The sequence below is a fragment of the Etheostoma cragini genome, chromosome 12 (genome assembly GCF_013103735.1).
Source record: "Etheostoma cragini isolate CJK2018 chromosome 12, CSU_Ecrag_1.0, whole genome shotgun sequence".
NCBI lineage: Eukaryota > Metazoa > Chordata > Actinopteri > Perciformes > Percidae > Etheostoma > Etheostoma cragini.
In genome coordinates this window covers 20675227-20698080 of record NC_048418.1, presented here as the reverse complement: position 1 = coordinate 20698080, position 22854 = coordinate 20675227, and the positions used below count along the sequence as shown (strand labels likewise).

The 22854-nt window shown below is 39.0% G+C and overlaps 2 protein-coding genes across 4 annotated transcripts in view; both read right to left on the bottom strand.

Annotated features, from left to right (window-relative positions):
- apol1 (apolipoprotein L, 1) overlaps nt 1-10093 on the bottom strand; it is a 19991-nt gene extending 9898 nt beyond the window's left edge. The window contains exons 1-7 of the mRNA XM_034887518.1: nt 9752-10093; nt 9584-9631; nt 4189-4248; nt 2488-2559; nt 1479-1544; nt 1277-1348; nt 9-115 (exon numbers count right to left, since the gene is read on the bottom strand). Coding sequence (XP_034743409.1) covers nt 9-115; nt 1277-1348; nt 1479-1544; nt 2488-2559; nt 4189-4248; nt 9584-9631; nt 9752-9754 — 428 coding nt within the window. The 5' untranslated portion in view covers nt 9755-10093. The remainder of the gene's footprint in view (nt 1-8; nt 116-1276; nt 1349-1478; nt 1545-2487; nt 2560-4188; nt 4249-9583; nt 9632-9751) is intronic.
- Nucleotides 10094-10837: 744 nt separating this feature from the next.
- Nucleotides 10838-22854, bottom strand: part of tep1 (telomerase-associated protein 1) — a 39195-nt gene continuing 27178 nt past the window's right edge. For 2 of the 3 annotated variants that reach the window (XM_034887137.1, XM_034887139.1), the window contains exons 39-56: nt 22562-22774; nt 22323-22379; nt 22000-22135; nt 21082-21330; nt 20254-20405; nt 19281-19388; nt 19027-19131; nt 17964-18093; nt 17775-17860; nt 16829-16955; nt 16261-16391; nt 16045-16166; nt 14902-15042; nt 13807-13906; nt 13093-13204; nt 12871-12953; nt 11974-12078; nt 10838-11558 (exon numbers count right to left, since the gene is read on the bottom strand). In XM_034887137.1, the coding sequence (XP_034743028.1) occupies nt 11439-11558; nt 11974-12078; nt 12871-12953; nt 13093-13204; nt 13807-13906; nt 14902-15042; nt 16045-16166; nt 16261-16391; nt 16829-16955; nt 17775-17860; nt 17964-18093; nt 19027-19131; nt 19281-19388; nt 20254-20405; nt 21082-21330; nt 22000-22135; nt 22323-22379; nt 22562-22774 (2277 nt within the window). In that variant the 3' untranslated portion in view covers nt 10838-11438. The remainder of the gene's footprint in view (nt 11559-11973; nt 12079-12870; nt 12954-13092; nt 13205-13806; nt 13907-14901; nt 15043-16044; nt 16167-16260; nt 16392-16828; nt 16956-17774; nt 17861-17963; nt 18094-19026; nt 19132-19280; nt 19389-20253; nt 20406-21081; nt 21331-21999; nt 22136-22322; nt 22380-22561; nt 22775-22854) is intronic. The other variant, XM_034887138.1, reaches the window with a different exon arrangement.

Genomic DNA, 22854 nt, shown 5'->3' with positions numbered 1-22854 from the left:
CACGTCACTGAGTTGTGTTCAATTGCTTGCAAACCTCTTCAGTTGGTCTGGGTGGGACCATTGGAGTTTCACTTCTTTCCTTTTTTGTCTCGTGCTGAATCATGTTGCTTTTGACCTGACAAGGACACAAACATACAGTACACACCAACAGTCACACAGTGTGGCTGAGCAGGAGGACAGGGAAGCAGGATTTAAACGGAGGTAAGGGGACAACGAGGGGCGTTGCTGGAGGACTGGGGGAGGAGCGTGAGGGTATTTTTGACAGAAGCTGATCAGCTGTGTGCGGTCACTGATGACTCATGAGTGATTACAAAAATAGACTGAGCGGTTTTGACTTCTCTTCCACTTATTTCTCGTTCTCCATGAGCATCTCTGAATCTTTATTGTCTGTCTCAAGGACATTAAAGGAATACATGCAGGTTAGAACATGACCGATATATTGGCATAGCGGCATTTCCTGTCAGCATTGGCATTTATAATGGCTGATAAAAAATTAAAAAAAATATTTTTTTAATATATTCATTAATCAGAAAATAATTGTGATAAATATTTAAAAAATAAAATAAAAACGGACGGTCCATCATGTTGAGTGTTGGCGTTGCACAGTCTGTCCACCAGAGGGCGCTCCACAACGTCCCTGGTGGCAACACTGATTGTTTTCTTGTTATTGTGTTTTTGTTCAAAGGATTTTAATTTTCATATCTTAAGTTTATATTTTTATACATTTTATTAACAGAACTTTAATATATTTTGATGTTCCTCTGTTCTGTTGTGACAGTAAAACAAATAATTATCTATTATTTTAGTAAAAATTCCTAAATAACTACAAATAACTAATGTAAGGGAAATTTGGTTGTTTTGTTACGCATTTCTGGATTTAAAAAATATATATTTATCGGCCAATATATCGGAATTTTAAATAACCGTGAATATCAGAATTTTAAATAACCAAATATTTGTATCTGGCCTTGAAAATCCTTTATCAGCCGGGTTCTAATGCAGGTATTCCACCAAGCTTTAAACATCCAGTAGTAAAGGAAGGTCTGGCAATGTGAGACTAGCGAAGGGATGAAAGTGGCGACAAGTAGCAGTAGAGAAAGACACACACCTGCACAGAGCTGTGGTGTGTGACTGCATGGTTAGGAATATCCCCATGGTTAATAATAGCTGAATGACACGTAGATACTAATCCTCAATTATACATGTGTCTGCTGAATAAAAATAACCAGTTAAACTGATAACTGATAAAATGAGGAACAAGCTAATGTCAAAGCACCTGTTTGTCGCCTGATGACTGGCCACCACTCGCAGCTGGATCCTCCACCTCTGCGTTTGTCCGCTTCACAGGCTGCAGAAATTATAACTTTATGAACAACATAATCCAGTGTGAACAGTCCTCTTTTAGTACATCCATGTGACATTATCTACTGTATATTGTGTTGGTGTTGATACAGTGCAGGTACAAGTCAATCTCTCACCTTTGAAGACTTGTCTATGAGACTTTCACTGCTGGCAGAGAGTTTCTTCTCCACAGACAAATCATCCTAAACAGAATATATACATTTAAGTGAAACATTTGCCATTTTCCTAAACGACTGCCAGTTACTATCAGCGAGAAAGTTTTGCAATTAAAGGGGCTCTGGGAAGAGATGCCTCTGGGAAGAGATGCCTCTGAAAGTTATGAAATGTCTGAAGCATGAACAGGGTGTTGTTATAAAATATTTCTACATGCAGTGAGTGTGACATACCCCCCCCCCCCCTGAAAGAAACTAAAAAAGGGGTGGCAAGTCTGTAAGGAAACATTGAGCAGTTTTTAACTAGAGAACATGTGAATGCGTGCTAGCCAGGCCAGAAAATGTTGGCACTGAACAGACTAAGCTACTGCATCAACTAAATCTATATGAAAGCAAATTGTAAGAGCCATTTTTATTTTGTTTTGGGTGTAGGACACTAATTGTCCACTGTTGTTGTCCCTTGTGTGCTTATTAGTGATGTCTAATTAGGTAGGAACCTTTCAACAGGTAACAGGGGTGCTGTTAATCGGAGGAGCACAAATAGTTTGTGACCGCATCAAATCTACAAACGCCGCAACGCTCATTTGGATAGTTAAATGTTGTTGATGGAGCTTGAAACATGGATTCTTCTACATTGATATAAAGATCTTTGTGATCAATAAATAACCATCAAAACGCAACAATGACCATTGGAGTCGTTGATTTCAACAGAAGGTAGAAGAGAGTGCGTCAGCTATAGATTGTTTATTTGTTTAATTCCACATAGCCCCTCAGTGGATTTAAGTTTTAGGCTTAGCCATTACACAAATATTAAAACCATGGTGTGAAAAATTGTTATGTGAATATCTGCTCAAGTTCTTGTTGGTTCTACCCCTTTGACACTACAAGCTCAACCAGGAGTGAGCCATCAATCTCAATCCTGTTCTAATAATTTATAGTAACATTTTTTGATTTTCTGCAGCAATTCTCTCACCTGAGATTGTGTCCTCGCTCCAAAAGGCTTTGGCGACTTTTTAAACATCCCACTAAACACCCCTCCTGTCTCCTGGAGATAAGGTGTTAAAAAAAAATTATGATTTACATACAAACTTTGATATATATTCAGTGTCTCTGTCGTTTCTTTGATAGATCATTATTCCAATAAAAAGTCACATAATTACTTATATGATATAATGAAATAAAATAAAACCAATTGTTCAGGCATTGGAACTGATGCAGCTGCAGACAGAGACACACAGGGATTCAGTGCTTCACCATTGGCAGGCAGTTCTTTTGCTTTAAATCGCTGATGCATGCAGGTTCAGCTGGCGCTTCCAAACACACCACAACAACACAAAAACACACCCGTCTCAAACTCACAATCCAATCAGGCGAGGTCTACACAGCAGATGATCTACTGTAGCTTAAATGACATCACCAACATAGGTCAATAATTACACACTGTTCTTACTGAGTTAAATCTGATGGAATGTGTTTTCCACTTCATTAGTGTGTAATAAAATGAAGCTTTGAAAAAAATATTATAGGAGAAATCAGCTGGTCACTCTGACGTGATGTTGCCTGAGCTCATTACTATTAATGAGCTCGCCCAGTCAAATGATGCTGACAGCCAGGCTCTCACGTTCTAGCTGTTAGCTAATCAGAGTCAAGCAGCTTAGCTCGTTGAATAATAATGAGAACTGGCACAGATGGAGCTGAGTCTTCCTGCAGGCTTTCTATACCACGCTAGAATGGCTTGAAACAAGGTAACCAAGGCATTTATCTCTACGAAAAAATGTTACAGAGGCCATGGTAGAGCTTCAAACATTACCACAAAGTACTGAAATACGTGTGGCAGGGCACCTTTAAATAGTCCACACTTTTTGGGGAAGATGAAAAAATAATCATATAGCAAGTCTAAATATCATGGAAATCATACTGTCAAATGTCACAAGAATACATTATATTAAATAATGAGCTATAGTAATTTTACTGCTGTACACGTCTCCAATACGAGTATGGAAAACATCTTAAATATTATTATTACATATTCAGTTCAATATATTCAATTACAGTGATTCATATTCAACAGGGGATTAAATAAGGTTCTTAATGTTAACAAAATGTTAAATTCTAGATCTAAATTAAAGAAACTTGATTCTACATCATCCTACAACTAAGTCCCACAGGGCCATATGTGCATACATTTGCGAATGTAGCGTTATCAGCGCCATGGCCAACCCGCAGAATGCGCAGGCTGTGATACATCAGCTTACATTATATTTACCAAACCTCCAATTCATCGGGTAATCAGTGTCTTTCTCTGCCCTATATATATATATATATATATATATTATATAGAATTTTCTCCCCAAAATAGAAGCGCGCTGTCACGGGAGGATTTTGTACATACCACGGAATACATAATTGGGCACACTTTACGATTCCCCTCCCATCACTGTATGGGAAACTCCCACTAGCGCCTTCACCTTCCCATTAATGCATATGCATGACACGGAAAAGCGGAATTTGCCATTTTCAGCTCCCGCTGCGCTTTTACCTCAGTGCGGCCTGTTAGTACATACCTCGCCATGCTTTTACGCGCACGTTGCAAAACAACAACGCCTGAAGTGGGCGCAAAAGCGTTAGTAGCTACATCTGGCCCAGAAAGAGAGAGTTAATACAACAACATCACCTGTGGTTGTGCAGACTCGGAGGATCTTTTGAACATCCCACCGAATAACGCAGATTTTTTCTAGAGGAGTAAAAAAAGAGGGAGCAAATTATGCTTGAATAAAATGCATGTATGCGTCTATAACTACTGTGGTTTCAGTCAGTATTAGTTAGTAACAGAAGGTAAACATTCCCTGCCATGATCTGTGAGTCAGCAGCATAAATCTGTCTCTACTAAACTGGAGAAGATGCTGCAAACGATTCAGCGGTGACTTTCTGGGTAAAAAGATGCATTTAATTGTTTCACGTCACACAGTCCAGCTTCACGTCCAGATTTCAAGTCTGGACTTGAAACCTTGATGACGGTAAACATAGAGTGACTGTTGTGTTTCCAGCTCTGGGGAAATTAATCATATTACTGATTTTCCTGTTTAAGAATCACATAAAAGGAGACACTAGGACGTGTCAAACTCAAGGCCCGCTGAACACTTTAGGTTCACGATAAATTTTGACCCGCCTAGTTTGACCTTGACTTTTTTTTTAATTCTACCATGGCTAACAAACGTTTTGCTGACTCTATTGGGGCTTTATATCATCCAAACTGTAAGTGAGAAAGCTATATGAGGAATGAAATAATACAGTCAAAGCTATTTTACATTTCTATGACATAAAAAGCATGTCAATGAACTTTTTATGTCTTGCCCTTGACGTGATTCTCATTTCCCAGTGTGGCCTATAGTAAAAGTGAGATAGACAATTCTGCACTTGGGTGTTATATTTGAACTGTAAGCCATGATCAGTGCAGTATTATGAAGTATTATGACACTTGACATTATAAGTCATTATAAAATGCTTTAATAATAATGTGTCATTATTATTAAACATTATGGATATTTATGAGTGCTTATAACTATAATTATACAGTGCTATAAACAGATTGGAATGCATTATTCCACTATGGAACCGGTTCCTACGCAATCGGTAGGAATTGGACCAGATTAGAACGCAAATTTCGGTTCCTCGTTTGGGTTCCACTCAATGTGTCGACTGAAATATTTTCCCTCTATTGCTCCGTAAAAACGTAAAAATATACTTCCTCTGTAGTCTACCGTTAGCTAGCTACCGTAAATGTAGGCTACTTTAAAAATGCCAGCTTTTCCCTCTGGGCTCTGGTTAGCAGTCCAACTCAACATTTATTTTGTTGTTACTTGTTAATACTGTAACTGTTATTTATTTTAGATGTGTGTTAGGTGACTTAGGTTTACTTATTATATATTTTGTAAGTACTTTAGAACGTAAATATATTGTTAAATTTAAAACATTTTCTATTAAAAAACTTCATAAAAGAGCGTTTCTTTGTTCATTTTTTTGTTTTTCAAGAACTGGTTTAGGAATCGGAATACTTTTAAAAGTTCCGGTTTGGCATCGGAAAATGATACCCAGCCCTAATTATAAGTATGCTTAGAAATGCATGGTAGACATGGGCAGCATAGAAAGTGTTACCAAAGCCTCCTTCAAAAGACTTTTAAACTAAATTCAAACAAACAAAACAACTTAACGGTCATCAGGTAGGCCATGAAGGGGGATTAGGTGAACTACAGGTCTGACATAGGATTTGTCTTTCACTGTAACCGCAGCTGTCCTAATGTGACAATCTTTGCTAGGTAGGAGGCGGGTCATCTTTCCTCTGGGCCAAAGAGCTCGTGGTAACTAGGAGTCAACAATCATCACAACGGAGTTTCATTCTGATCTGGTGTACCCCCCTGCCATTTGTGCCGTGTTTGAAGTGATAGATAGGATTTGATGTAGTGTTTCCAGAAATGGTCAAACAATATTTGGGCATGGCGCCAACGCTGCCTCTTGAGAAGATCAGAGTCTGGGTGGGACACTTGAGGGAGTGCTGCATCATGTCGTCCCATGATGAGAAGGTAGGGGGTGACTGGATCAACATCCGCAAGATCTGATGACACATGTCCAAGTGGTTTTGAATTAAGGATGCATTCAGTTTCAATTAACACTGTTCTCAGAACCTCTTCAGTAACCATTTGTGCACCAATGGTTATCCTGAGAGCACTCTTTCTCGAGCGTACTTCCCGCTCCCAGATGCCACTGAAGTGGGGTGCATGTGGAGGATTGAAATGGAAGTGGATTTTTCTCGTTGCTAGGACTGACTGGAGAGTGGGAGAAAGGTCATGTAAAGCGTTCTGTAATTCTTTGTTTCCTCCTCTGAAGTCCTTTCCTTGACCACATAGGATCTCGTTTGGTTTTCCTCTCCGGGAAGGGAAGTGAAGGGCCATGCGAAAGGAGTCTGTATCCATATGATTGAGTACATCAAGATGTACACATTGGGTTGTGAGGCATTTGAATATTATACCTCATCTGATCTCAGATCGGCAGCCGATCTTGAGATTATATGGTCCGAGACAGTCTGTTCCTGTTGAGTGGACCTAAGATGAGCAACAGGTAAATCAGCCATATTTGGGAAGACTGGTGTTGCTCTCCAATTCTAACATGAAACACAATGGCGCTGATGTCGGCATACTGCCTCCCGTCATCTCAACATCCAAAACATTCGACGTATTTCAGCAAGGTGTCTTTCTGATCCAGTGTGGTGCAGTCTGCCATCTTAATCCTGAATTATCAATTTTTTCACAATGTGAGTGGGATCAAGCATCAGTAGAAACCTGGTAGCATTTTCGAATGACCATGCTTCCCTCCCTTATGTCCCCGAGGCGAGAGATCACTGTTTTGTGGGTCTGGAAAAAAGCCTCTGATGACACAAAAATCTTCATTTAGCGTCATCTAAGGCATTTTTGCCTAGAGGCTGTAGACCACAGTCTGCTAGTTCTGCAGGTTTTCAACCCGCCCATAAGGGGTGGGATTGACATTACCCAATGCAGTCGAGTGTCAACCATCTTGGAGCTACGCTAACAGGCTCTCTCTTGGCACATGGCTGAACAACAGTGTAGCTATCTAGCTATCATGTCTGCTGGCCTTCCAAGCAGATGCTCCTCTGTTGGGTAAGACTTGTGAAGGTGGGCTTTGTTAACACGGACTGGTGCAGAAATGGGGTGCTTGGATCCAACTACTGCTAACCGCTGGTTGAGTTTGTGACTGTTAAATGCCATGCCATATTTTCCACGCAAATTCAAGGCTGAGTTTATACTCTGTGTTTACATCAGTCCAAGCGCTAATACTACCATTGCGTTAGCAGAACATTACGGAGCCTATAATGTGTGTGCATTAAATGTAGCCTATTTTGTAAGTTGTTTTTACATAATGTTTTTATATATTTTAAATGTGTAAGTTAAAATTTGTCACTTGAAACATGGTGAAACGTTGTTTCGTGGACAGTATATGGTTGAAATGACAATAAAACCCATTTGAGTTGGCTTGTCACTTGACTGCCTCTCTGTGTCAGTAACCGGTAGGCGTGGCTTGGGAGTGGACTCGTAGGAAGGCAAAGCAAGTGCATTCTGAAAGTTGTTTTATTTGGTCTAGAAGGCATAGATTAAAAATATATATATATATTTTTATATATACATATAAAATATCCCTTTAATGAAGCTCCAGGAAACAGACCCAGGCACCCGACTCAGAACACACATTAAACTACATAATATTATGAACAGCCGACATTTTGTTTTGTAATAGCAGAAGGATCAGATATTTAATAGTTTTAGTTTAGATTTATTTTTTAAAATATATCACTGTATCTATATATCACTAAGTAGACTTTACTTGCTATCTAACCTTTGAAGAGAACCATTTTACGGGCCTTGGTTTTGGGACACATCCTTGATATATCTAAGGTCTGATCAAAATCTGAAACAGTAACAACAACCTGCAATTCCATTTTAATCCAGAAGACTCTGACAGGGCACAGGCACCTGTCTGAAAAATAGGCTATGTTAATAAAAAAATGTATTTCATTGACAAAACATATACATGTATGTAATAGAGCAGTGTAAATATTATATAAGGCCATCCTCAACTTTACAGTGGGCTACTAGCTACGTAGCTAGTAATGTTCAGGGGCCGGGTTAACATTCCATGTGCCCTGGGCAACAAGACTCAAGACCCCCCGCACCCCCCGCCACCCGCCCCAAAGCAACCATTTTAAAGTCGCTATTATCAAGAGCATATAGTCTATAACTTCCACAATAACAAATCAAACTTCTGCATGGCTCCGTGGAGATGGATGTATTTACAATCGCCTTCACATGTATGAAGTGCATTCAAGAGACAGAACAGATGTACAAATGTGTAACAGAACTTTTTACAATGAATCTTTCACAGAACTTGGTGGCTACAGAGTCCTTGTTAAATGTTTCAATATGTAGCCAATCAAATACCTTTTGACTGCAACAGTGGCATTAAGCAGATAGCTAGGGAAGCCTTAACTTAAAACCAGAGATTATTTCTAATATGCAAAATGTGAAATTATCACCAGCCATGAAGCAGGCAATTGGTGTGTATGGAAAAAAAAGTAAACCATTGGCTACACTGTTGCATGTAGTTCAAAGTCAAGATCATGGTTATTGTTTCAAAATCAACTATATCAACATTTTATGTTGATGCACTAATGCATGTATATTCTTATTTTATTTTAAAATATGGGCCTAACAACTGGCCTCTTCATCTTCTTCCTCCGTAACACTAACTGCCTCTGTCCCTCTCTCTGTATCTGCAGCCTCCTCTTCATCCCTCACAGTCAATTCTTCCTTTCCCTCTTCTCTTTCACTTATTTCTGCATCTCCTTCTGTGGTCTTCTCTTTCAGCTCAGTCGCTCCAGTCTTTGCCGGGATGCAGTGTGGTGATGCTGTTTAACAATAAAAACTACAACTCTAAACTGAAAATATGAAACTGGAGGCACTCTGTAAAGACTTTGCTCCATAGTTCCAGGCGATGACTTCAATAAAATGCTATTATTAATATATATATATATATATATATATATATATATATATATATATATATATATATATATATATATATATATATATATATATATATATATATATATATATATATATATATATATATATATATATATATATATATATATATATGTCACAATTACAAAGAGGCATGTCTCCAAAACTACACCACACATAGACCCCCATTATCTGCATTTATTTTGCACCAGACTGATTCATTTAAAATACACAACATTTTGTTATAAGGGAATATGCCCATGGAAACCCCCCCCCCCAGGAGCTATCCTACTGCAGTAACGTTACTGCAGTGTGTATTTGTATAGTGACAGTTTCAGTGGCACAGATTTGAGGTCAAGTCGGTTAATGCTGCTGTACTGACTTAGCAAAGAGAAAACTATAAAACACCCCATTTTGAACAATCTCGAAACACAACGCAAGCTAAAGTTGTACATTTAGGGAATATCTAAGGTTACTCACAGCTGCTCCGTCACACTCCAACTCCAAATCCAGGTTATCGTATCGATTCTGTCAAACAGCGGTAACATTTCCAACGGTTAGTTAACGTAACGTTACTGCCCGGAGGATAAAAGCGACAGAAATACAAACGGTAAGCCGTTTTAAAGACGAATGTCAACGTAAACTCACCATTAAAGCTTGTGCACGTCCGTCCGTGTTCAGTGGTTGTTGTTTTTTCCCGTTGGTAAATCGATGTTAAAATGTTTCTGTCCTCAGGGAGTTTTGTCTGTCCGTCCCCGTGTTGGTACTGACGCCAGTTTCCACGCACTAGCTAAAGCTGGAAAGTTAAAGGTCCCGCCCTCCTCAGTGGAGAAAAAACATCCTGGAAATCAAAGACTCACACATCCTTCTCACTTGTGTGGGTTCATAAAGCAGATATTACTGAAACCGAGCAGCGGTTACTTTTCTTTTTTTTTTTCTTTCCCTGTGTTGTCCTCCAGGAGAGGGCGTGCGTGTTTGACTCACCTTGAAGTTTGACACAAGCCTGGTGCTGCGTTCAAGTCCTGCTGTTAGTGCTGCTATTTTAACTGCCCCAAGGCTATAACAACATCACTAGCTAGCTAACTAGCGCCGATTCCACACAGCACAGCTACGGTGGTGGAAGAATTACTCAGTTTCAAAAGTAAAAGTACCAGTATTAGTAATGAAGTACAATTAAAGCACTAGAGTAAATGTAGGCCTACTAAACCGGAAGTTACGCTCCACCAGGTAAAAAAAAAAAAATTGAACTGCATGTGGTGGTGAAACAGTAAATAAATATAGGAGAAAACTATAAAATCTTAGAGAAATGCTTAATTGGCAGGTTTCTACAGTTGCAATCGGATTTGCCCCTGACAAAACACACATTGCATAATTTCTTGTTAGCAGGCTCCATAACAGATGGGTGTAAAGTAGAAATGCAGGTCACATAATGCTGTTTAATGTGTTCAAATGTGTTAAAGACAATCTTGATGAAATGGCCTAAGGCAAAGAAAGGGATTGTGACGTTATGTTGATTATTGTGTGATTATTTACAGTCTCATTAAGGTCAACATTTCTATTAAATTTAAGCTTAAACATTCAAACCTGTGTGCAACACTTCTTATATATAATATAATAATAAATGTAATATATGTATATATATACATATATAATATATATGTGTATATATATATATATATATATATGAAAATATTATGAAAATATCTATAAATACACACATTCCCACACAACCTTACAATAACAAGATTGTCACTGTGCCCTTTTGTCCCAGGAATATAAAAAAGTGCTACTAATTATTAAAGTAATCCATTATTGACAATGTGTTAAATGTGAAGAAAGTATTACGTACACTATTCAATCTTTTGTCATTTAGTCCTTCAAAAACAACATTAACCCAAACAACAAAGTGCAGATTTGAACATTTAATTTATTGTCAAACAAAAGACCTTCTGGTGTGGTTTTTATCCCACACATTTTCATGCTGTTGCTAATTTCAAATAAAATAAACATTTAAATAAGTAAGCTGAACTGATCTTATTTTTAAGGCCTTGTAATTTTTTACATTCTTACTTGATTTTTATACTTGATTACATTTGCAAGTTTGTTTTGCCATAAACATTAAAGGCACATGTTAATTTATTATTATAACTAGTAAGTTGATGCTTAACCCCTGTGCCAGGTGTAAATATTTCACCCTATTCTATCTTTATATATTTATTGCACATTCATCACCACTGAAGCAAGGAGGAAGTAAAACGTTACTGCCGATCTTTGGTTAGTGTAGCATTGAAGTGTTTTTTGTGAAGGCTGAAGTTAGTGTGCAATGTCTTAAGGATTATTCTTTCCAGGAGAGGAAGTAGAGCTTTCCCTGTCCGTCACCACAAACCAGTTCAGTGTCTTTTTCAGGGTTGACCTCTAAATGCAGAACAGGACCTCCACACACAAACATACCCACCTGGAGGGAGAGAGAGAGAAAGAGAGAGCAGGAGACAAAGAGTTACTGGAAGACCGTCTACACCTTTTAGATAAATTCATTATTAAGAGAACAGAACTTTACGCTAACTTGCTTTCGAGGTCAGCGTAGAGTTTGATAAGAAGACTGATACCACTCTCATATCTGGTAGTCAAAAATGAAGCTACAGCCAGCAGCTGCTTAGCTTAGCTTAGCACAAAGACTGGAAGCTAATGTAACAAGTGTCTCAATATATTTCTTACTTTGGACAGAGTCAGGCAAGCTGTTTTCAGTCTGCAGCTTCATATTTCACCTACTAATATGAAGATGGTATTGATCTCCTCCACGAACTCTCCGTCAGAGAGAACATATATTTCTCACAATGTCTCATAACTGTTCTTTTAAGCCTCTGGCGTACTTGTTTCTTGGTGTTTCTGTCCCACAGCTTCACTGTCCTGTCGTAGGAGGCGGAGATGATGGTGCGCTCGGTGAGTTTCAGCACACTGATCCGGTCACTGTGAGCCTGGGGATAAAAGGTAAGCCCTGGCTTAAAACAACGGCTAATTATATCTGATGTTTGCTTCTATGTCCTTGCCGGTACAGGCAAACGGGATAGGCAGATGCCTTTTTCGTCTTATAGTTTAGTAAGATTTAAATGTAGGCCTTTCTACAGCTCAAAGTAGTGCTGAAAGAATTAGTCAATCAAGAGAAAACTAATCTACAACAATTCTAATCATGGCTTATTAATGCCAAACATTTGGTGGTTCCAGCTTCTTAAATGTGAGGATAAGATGGGTGATTGGACAAAAAACCAACAGACATCAATTTGGGCTATAGTTAAGTGTGATGGGCATTTCTTTGTATTATTTTGTAAAAAGTAGGACTTAAAGAGACACTTAAAGCCATGTAGGCTGGGTGCTGGATCTTAAAAGGTGTATTGCCACAGATGAAGTTACTAGGATGGCACTCCAATTTAATATTTCTATTACCACACAACGGATGTTTTGAGCAGCGCCCTTCCTCAGCGTGTTGTAATGCTTCCACACGCTGGGAAACGCCCGGTGTGTCGCAATAAAATATTAAAACTGGAGTGCCGTCCTAGTCACTATCTTTTACTATTTTGTGACATTGTATTAACAAAATCAATGATAAGAAATAATTAAACAATGTAGCACCCATTGTTAAAAGTAGTTGCAATACCTCAGTTAAACCTATACTTTATGTTCCACCAGATGTATCTACAGTTTTCTCATTCAAGCGAATGCGTTTTTATGCTAAACGTCTTATGTTGTGTTTCAGAGATCTTAGCCCTTACAGGTTTTCTGCTGCTCCACGAAGAAACCTCTGGAGGCTGGTTGAACCACATGTTGCCGTTCACGTCTCCACACACGACAAACTCTGAAAGAACGCACAACACATTGGATAATCACACAATTAACCAATACATTAAGAGCTGCTATGTGAAGGAGTGGAAGTGCGCTTGAAGTAAGCGTAATAATTGTAACCGCTGCGGCGGACACATTATGAATGTCAGAACCTCTGTCCAAAGTTCCAGCTGTTATCAGGCTCCCCTTCTTCTCCTCTTCCTCGGTCTCTAGGATAGTTGAGCTGAAAGCTGTATTCAAAGCACTTTTGGGGCCCATGGCGAACTGAAGAAAGAGAGGACACAGGCATCAATCAACATTAAATTAAGCTTAGTGTTAGTTCATGCAGGACAGGGAAGTCATTAGCCCGCTGATTGAGTTATCATTCCTATCAGACACACACCAATCACAGTTATTCTCACATCAAGGCAGTCCTTTTATAGACTCCCTCCTCACTGATCCCTGCTACACTGCTGCTGCTGTCAACGGTTTGCCTCCATGTCATGTCATGACACTCCACACAACCCCCAGCCTGCACCTTCCTAGTTTAGAATCCTAACTTGACTTGCAGTTTCATTCAAACCTTTATTTAACCAGGATAAAAAAAAACTCCTTTCCTTTAGTCTCCAAGAGACTAACAATCTCTTTTACAAGAGTGTCCTGGCAAGGGGCAGCCTGTATCTCCTGACTTCATTTTCTAACTTCAGCTGTAATTAAAATGTAGGGAATGAATTGAAAAAAAATGCATTGTTCTTTGTCAGGTGGAACCATTTAATTTGCAATAATATATCTTCTTTTCAGGAATAAATTTAAGAGCTATATAAAACATTACTTTGGTGTTAAAATAATATGAGTATCATTTAGAGAGAAGTCGGGCAAAAACTCACAATGAAGCCAATGTGGACATTTCCGCCTTCTTCGCCCATCAGCCACATGCTTTTCTCGTCGTTACTGATCAACCCCAAAACTCTGACACTTCTGTTCCAGCTGCAATAAGAAACAAATAAACAAAGAGCTTTAAGGTTGGTTTAATTATTCAGAGCTTAAAAAATATACCCCTCGGTGTATAGGAAATAAAACCAAACAGCACCATATCTACAGCTGAGCTAAACTGTGTCAATAGTAACTTAAATCCTGTAAATATTCAGAATAAGCATTCTGACCCGGGATACAGAGCTCCTATAAAGTCCTGTTAAATTACTGTGCATTAAATGACTGATATTTACCACTTTTAGCTAACTGGGCTAATGTAAACTGGATGTTTTTTCAAAAGTGACAAAAGCCAGTAACCAAATTTGATTAAAAATACTTCAAAAAGCTAACAATTATATCACCAGCAATATGATAGGTGGAGGTGATGATGATCACCTCCACCATACTCTATATCCTCGACGTTCCACTTCTGGGATTGCTCCTGTGCCACAGGAAATTCCGCCGGATGTGTGTATTTTTGCAAATGTCCATTACTTTCCGATTTCTTTGTTTTGGTGTTCTAAACTCCGGTGGATTTCTGAGGACTATGGTTAACTGCTCCTCAGATCTCTGCAGGGTAAATCCAGACAGCTAGCTAGACTATCTGTCCAATTTTTGTTGTTGCATGAATAAAAACAACTTTTACACTTTTTACACGTTCCACCAAAACAAGTTCCTTCCCGAGGCTATTACAGCGGCACTGTGGCAACGTCCGACGCTAAGCGCAGCCTAAGACGGTTGTGATTGGTTTAAAGAAATGCCAATAAACCAGAGCATGTTTTTCTCCCATCCTGGAACGCTGATTGGACTAGCCAGACCCTCTTCCGTAGCGCTGTGGAGGAAGGTCTGCCAAAGCAAGACTACCTCCACCATAAATGGGTTTGCCTTAATAAACAAGTTCAACAATTCCTCAGTTCAACAAGGACAAGTTCAAATTCAAATTGAAATGATTAAATATGCATGTATTCTTAAAATTCAACAAAAACGTGGACAAAGATTTTGATGAGTACTTAGTTATCGTGTGGGTCCAGTTTTCCACATCTTTTGTGACATCTAAGATAGTTCCAGAGTCGGAGACAGCCATCAGGACGGAGCAGAAGTGGAGGCGGACCATGGGCTCGGTCACTGTGTACGTGGTTACCTTCACCAGGCTGAGAGCAACAGAAACACATGGTCAGAGCAGCTAACTCCTCACAACGTCTTTGATTTATTTCCATGTTTCTAAGTCTCCATGGAACTACCTAACTGACCCAAACCCTCTATTCCCAAAATGGATTTGTTTATTGTCTCATGGATGTTTTATCTTTTCTCATTAGAAAGATGGATGTGCAGGGTTGGACTCAAAACACATCTGGAGGGATTCTTCAAAAGGGTATTCATCAGTGGTGGAAGTAAAAGTACTTATACCACACTGTAAAAGACTCTGCTAATGATAAAGGTCCCGCATTAAAAATGTTCCTTATGCATGTATTGTACGTATCATTGTAGTTTCAACAGGAAAATGTAATTGTATTATAAGTTAAAGTAATGATAAAGAAAAATCCTCACATTTATTAACTGGAAACCATCCAAACAGTTGTGTCAATCCACTAAGTGTTTAATGGTCCAATCATTTCAGCTGGACTTAATTTAATTTGAAGCTATTGAATAAAATAAATAAAAATATTTTTTATTTATTATAAAACTTTAGATTTTATCAGCTAGATGTGTTTTGTGTGTTCATGTCTTAATGTGTAAAGTGAATAGGAGCTAAAGCTGTCAGATTAATGTAGTGCAGTTAAAAGTAGAAGTAGTAGTAGTAGCAGTAATTTTGACACATTAATGACGAGAATGTGTAATTGTCAATGCACAGCTTATCACTGCTTTTAAAGGCCAGCATATTCAAGGTAAAAATGCTTCAATATTTTATGATTTAGAACAGAGAGAAAGATAAAGACAGTTTGTATTTGCATTTCCTCCCTCATCTCATTTATTTTTGACATGCAAACAAACGTTGGTAACACTAAAAGTTTATTTCTTGTTCCTTACGTTGCTTTCTTGTGTTGTTTCCTGAAGTCTTTCTTGTAAATGACAATTTGTTAATAACTTCTGACTAATTAAAGAATGGAAAAAGTGGTGTAGTATTTATGGTAGCTAGTAAAGCGGTTGTTTACCTTGCAGTGCTGTGTTGTTGATTCCACACCGGCTTCCACACATCGACAGCAAGCTTCGCGTAGCCGACAGCAAACTGGCCATCAGGCATGGAGCAGATTGCTGTCACCGAGCTGTCTGAAGCCTGACACACACACACACACACAGATTAATACACACACACACGCACAGTACATGTGTCCAGTGTATATCCCTTTTTTTGTTACGCATGTCTTCACCTGCTTGTGGCCGGCCACAGTGTTGCGCTGCCATAGTTCCAGCAAACCGGATTCATAACCAGCAAGAAGCAAATCCCCTCTCTGAGAGAAGCACAGAGCTGTGACCGGGCCTGTCACTATGGGAGGACTCTCTGAAAAGACACAACACAGAGGTGAACTGGGACACCTTTCAAAATAAAAGTCACAGACACACCATACATATGAGTTACAGTACAGAACATTGAAATCATCATCACACCAGCACGTGCACACACACTGTACAGATAACCGTGTTCTTTCTTCTTCACTGAGCAGCATCAGGAGAAGGGAAATCCAATAAATAGATTAGTAATTTTTATGATCATGATCTCAATAATGAATATTGTTTCAGCTGTATTTATGCAGTTGTGCCTGATTCATTAATATCTCATTTAGAAACATTTTATAAAAAAAATGTTTTTGGTTATTTATATACACATCCCATCAATGGTTTTGGAGCAGTGCATTTCAGGATTGCACAGTGACTGAGAATCGACTGTGAAATTTTTTCTTTTTTAATGATATGTGAAGGCAGATTATAAAGTATTACCTATTGCCCATATCCAGCATCGCAATGAGCAGTCTTTAGAAACGGTGAGGAATTCTGAGACGCCTTCTTTGCGAGCAACTCCATGTATTGCACCGCTGTGGCCCTGGAAGGTGCCAAAGTGCTCCACCTGTGCGTAAAGACAAAGAAAAAAAAAAAAAGTGACAGACTTAAAAAAAAAAAAAAAGGGGGCCACTGAGCTGCGGCCGCGCCGCGCGTGACTTTATCTCTGCTGTTTGGTCAGGGTTAGGGTAGGTAGGGTTAGGTAACACCTGTGACCGCACAGTACATGTTCTGATTTCAAATGTTGACTTAAAGTTTAAAGAGAGGCATCATCAGAACAATGTACTAAGTAGATTTCAACTCCAACATAATCCTGGATAATAAATAGCTAATTGTGACATTCTGTGAGTAGAATCTAAATCTGCAACGTTCTCTGTCAGGTAAATGTAGTAGAACAATGGGCCAATCTCAAAGTCCGGACTCACAGACTCACAGACTTTGGTGCACGTCGTCCAAGTGTCAGCAACATCTTGGTTATTGAACGTTGCCAAGGTAACATGTGAGCTCGTGAAGTGCCGTCCCATCCCATTTACCTATCTGAGCCCATGTGGCCTCACACACTCACTCACTTAGCATCAGTTAAGTCTGTGAGTCTTTAGTCCTTAGGGCTCACTTTGGGATTGGGCCAATGTGCCTTCTAAAGTAGAAGTACACAGTAAGTCAGTAGTATACAGTTTACATGCATATTAAGTGCTTTCGAGTCCTTCTGGAAGTTATTTCGAGGTACAATGGTTCTGAAGAAAGCTACAAGCAGGAGCGCAGGAGGACGAGCAAGCAGCCCATTCTAAACAGGCACATTGTGAACGGCACTGCACTAGTTTTACTAAACTGTCTTAAAAACTACTTTAAAACCACATCTTCCCCCATCTGAGATTGAACGACAGACCTGCAGTGGTTTCCAGAGTTTTACTGTGCCATCATCAGATGCAGTGAACACAGTCATTTCTTCTTGGTTGTCGTCTATGTTCTTGTCTTAAAAACAAAGCAAAAAAAAAAAAAATCTTATTGTACAATATGAAATAAAGAGGGATAGACAAATGATTGTATGTGAGCATTCATTTCCCAAGAAGTGTACCTGTATTTGGGAGGAGAGAGCAGTGGTGTATACGTTGCTTGTGCGCAGCAATGTGGCAGATTTCTATGTTTGTTTCCCAGTTCCAAACATGTAGCGCTCCCTCTGCACAGCCGGCTACCACATACAGTCCCTGCCCAAAAAGCAACAAACAAGTCAACACAGGCCCCCCTTATAAGGCTGAGTGTTTACTACCGGCAAGTCTTAAAAGAGAAAACAAAGAAAGACCTGCAGGTAAATCTCTACACTACGGAGCTCAATAGTGACCGCCCACTTTATGAACGGCTCTGGTTCCGGAAGTGTTTTTCCTCATTCATTATTTTATTATTTAGGTGTAGTAAAAATAGAGCTGGGCAATATATTGATATTATATCAATAATATCGTGATATGAGACTAGATATCGTCTTAGATTTTGGATATCATAATATGGCATAAGTGGTGTGTTTTCCTGGTTTTAAAGGCTGCATTACATTGATTTTCTGAACTTATCAGACTGTTTTATTATTTAATAAAATGTATTATTTAATCCACATTACTGATGATTATTTATTAAAAATCTCATTGTGTAAATATTTTGTGAAAGCACCAATAGTCAACACTACAACATCGTTGCAGCATTGATATCGAAGTATTTGGTAAAAAATATCATTATATTTGATTTTCTAAATATCGCCCAGCCCTAGATAAACATTTCCACGGTAACACTGTTACGCTTAGGATTGTGGGTAGTGTAGTATTTCTTTAAAGAGCCCAAACAAAACATGTTTTTCTTAAATCAGGGGTTGATTTCATACGAACTTCTGGCTTTGACATGAGCAGTAAACATTTGTCTCGAGACCTCGGAGCTCGTGGTCAGTCTAGACATTACGGCTGATAATCAAAATCCTTTTGGAGGAAATACTAAAATTTTCACTTCCCGAACCACACTGTTGATCTCTTTAAACGAAGTACGCAAGCTTATATACTGCACCAACACAACCATTAAATGCATAAAGATGTATCAGGAGAGAAGTATATAACATATCCTGTATTTTCCTTTGATATATAAATGAAGAATTTGCTCACCACACGGCAGACAGATGTCAGAGGATTCCTCCAGGAGATTTCTCGGATACACCGGCCTGCCTGCAGATCCCATAAACACAGCCTCCCGTCGTTGGAAGAGCTAATCTAGAACAGAAAAAGGAGGCAGATGAAGACAAGGTTACATAAAGAATAACAAGTAGACTGTAGTTACATGACTCTCAGTTAATAGCTCTTCTCCGGGGGCAGACCTGTAACTCAGTTAGTTACATTTCCTTGATGTAAAGAAGATTTACCACACAGTCTAGAGTCCAAACACATCCGGTGATCCAGTCTTTGTGAGAGTGAGGGAGCGACTTAGTGAGAACAGCAGGAGACAAACTCACATCCCACACCATCAGGGCCTGAAACAAAGAGACGGTCACTGCTGCGTTATTTTGTCAAATCCCACCAACATCTACATCCATACAAGGCAGACAGGAATGACTGCGGATGGCTAATCCAGCAAAGGAACTTCATTACTTTGATGCAAAAATCATCATAGAATCTAATATTGCCTTTAATTAGGGTTGCTTAATTATTCTTGTTATTTTTTTTTAATTTAACACAATAACTTATTGACTTTTGGAAAGATGTTGCATTTATGGAACTTTAAAAATAGAAACAAGTTAAACAAATCAACAGTAAACTGTGAAATTTTGCTTGATATTTTTTCTGTTAAACTTTTCAAATAGCCCCTTATAGCAAATAATATAAATGCTACATTCAAATGAGTGAGTGAGTGAGTGAGTGAGTGAGTGAGTTTAGCCTAGGGAAGAGCAAAAAGTGTGTTTCATTCAGAACGCAAGACAAAAGAAAAGTTTACTTGCAAAACATAAGGTGCAAATTATTAGTTTTTCTCGATCACATTGTTTTTGTGATCGTCAGGAGCCAAAATTGAAATTGCGAGAAAAAAATCAATTAATTGCACAGCCCTACCATACATGATGCATTTGCAACATTGCTAACAATGGCCGTGTGCACTCAGTATCAAAGGAAGACAAACCATGAAATAAATGGTATGGCAAACTCTCTTACAGTATATTATTATTTTATATAATATTGGCCGACCTTAGAATCAAGCATACCAAAGCATACCTGCACAAAATTATCTGTCTACAGATGCAGTCAGTGTTTGAAAAAACTAAATTCCAGTATTGTCACAACACTACAGCACACACACACACACACACACACACACACGCACACACACACACACACACACAGCACCTGATCTTTTCCCCCAGACAGTAGCTGTTCACCGTCAGGGCTGAACGCCAGACAGGTGACCCCCCCACTGTGGCCCCTCAGGAACCCATGAGGCTGGACGGAGGAGTCGAGGGCCAGATCGCTCAACAGCCACAGGACAACGGTGAAGTCATCTGAATCAAAGAGAAATACAGAAAGGAAAACAATCAAACAGGTATGAGTAGAAAGAGGGATGTGCACTGCTTGAATATCAACCAATTCAAAAGGTTTATTAAACATTCCTATATTTTGGAAGGATTGATTCTAAATACAATTGAAGATGCTGAAGGGTGGGATAGGTTATTTAGAACTGAAGGCTGGTAGGAAGTTGTTGTATTTAATGAGGACGATGGACCAATGGTGAGTTCTGGCTGATATTATGGTTTTTGTTTTGTGCCCTCTGACTACTCTAAGAGATCGCTGAGTTTATAAAAAAAAACTGAGTTGCCACCAAGGAAGGAAGCTCAAGCCCCTTATCCTTAGTTATTTACTTATTTACTTAGTTTGTTAGTTTTTTATTTATGCATTAGTCATTTACTTTTGTTTTATCTTTCGATGTGTGGTTGTTAAATTGATGATTAGACCTAATCTGTCATTTATTTGTTGTTTTTGTTTGTGGAATGTATTTTTGGGGGGGAATGAAATAAGAAAAATCACCAAAACAAAGAAAAGAAAGAGGGATGTTTTGTAAATGGAGAGAACACCTCCTACATAAGAAATTTATTACATTTTGGTGGAAACCGGTAGAACAGTAAAATGACATTCCTGTAAAAATCCAGGTCATGTTTGTAGTTTACCACCAGCACTAACCTGAAGCCGTCGCCAGGTATATGGAGTTTTGTGCTAAAGCCAGGATGGTGCCTGCTTGCACACCAAACATTTCAGACATGTCTAGGCCTCCCAGCAGTCCCTCCTCTCCTGCCTTTCTCTTCCAGACCCTCACACGCTTGTCACCCCCTCCAGACACCAGCAGCCCAGGTTCTCTCTGCTCTGCGTCCAAAGCCACCCACAGCAGGCTCGGGATGGACACATCAAGCGTGGAGTCCCAGATCTTCTCACCTGTGATGAAAAAAGACATTAAGGGCCTTTATGGCTGAAATGCCTTGGCATGTTATTATGACTTAACAGCCAAGAAGATTTTAAAGACTTTTTAACTGTTACCCCTGTTAAGTGCCTTAGGCTCCTTCAACCGTTTTAAAAATAGTTATTTTCTGTTTGTTTATCAGATCTATTTTATGTTCTTTTTAAATGCACATTATTTTCATTTTTTGCAATATGTGGAGGGAGATAGGAGTGTTAAGATAGAAATATATATATATATATATATATATATATATAATATAAAATAAAATATAAAATAAAAATATATATATATAGTAGATGATGTATTTATGTCTTTTAAAAGATAAGGTCAAGTTTATTTTTAAAGCACCCAAAAACAGATGTCTTACAGTACTTCACACTTACAAACCCAAGCAAGACAGAAAATACAGACATAATATGCGTGTAAGAAATTAAAGTAATACAGTTAAAAAAAAGAAGGAAAGCTACTTTTTTTAGCTTGCTGAATTTTTTTATGTTGCTGAATAATTATGTGACTGTTACTACACAGAACACGACGGTAGTGAAACAATTCCTTGAGGGGTCCTCTGCAGATCTGTATTCCTTCTGTCAGATTGATGTCTTCAATCTAGTCAATATGATTTGTTTTTTACATTCCTAACACACCTGAGTCCAGACTGAAGAGTTTGAGTCCTTCACCATGGTAACCCACAGCAGCATAGTCTCCATTAACAGCCACACAGAGAGCAGCAGCCTCAGATGTTACAGACTTCCTTTTCTTCAACGGAGGCTCCTGCTTGCATTAAAAGATCAAATGAGAATGTCGATTTGGAGAGAAAATTCTACACTGCATGTAAAAAAGTAAACAAAATAAGGTGGGTCTTTTTTCAACCATGCCAACCTGTTCATTTACACCCAGAATACATGGCATGGAAGATAGGCAACATAAAACTAAACAAGTTAAGACACAAGATAAATAAGGTGCTTACTTCATCGCTTCTTAATGCACTGACCGACCGTCCAAGTCCTCCTGACCAGAGCTGGAGCTGTTATACAGAAGGACATAGAAAAAGTTCCAAATCCTCATTTGTTTGTAGTTTTTTTCGGTTAAAAAAAGTCAGCCAAGTAGTGGAGTAAACCTATTATGACAACCCTGCAGCCCTGGCTCACAGAGCAAAGTTACATTTCTCTGATCCAGGCTGAATATGTACAGGCAGTGATGCCTCACCGTGTGATCAGAGCCGGCGCTCAACAGCATGGCCCCTTCATCCAAGAAGGTGAGGGCCTCCGTGGCTCCGCAGTGAGCCTGGAAAACAGCCACGCAGGTGGAGGTGGGCACCGACCACACCCTGACCTCTCCAGACATGGAGCCGGAGCACAGCATGGAGGAGGAGGGGGAGAAGGAGACACTGCGCACGGAGCGCTGGTGACCGCAGAGCAACTGAGGGAGCAAACAGAGGAGAAACAGTGGTTGTATTTAAAAAAAAAATATATATATATGTATATATATATATATATATA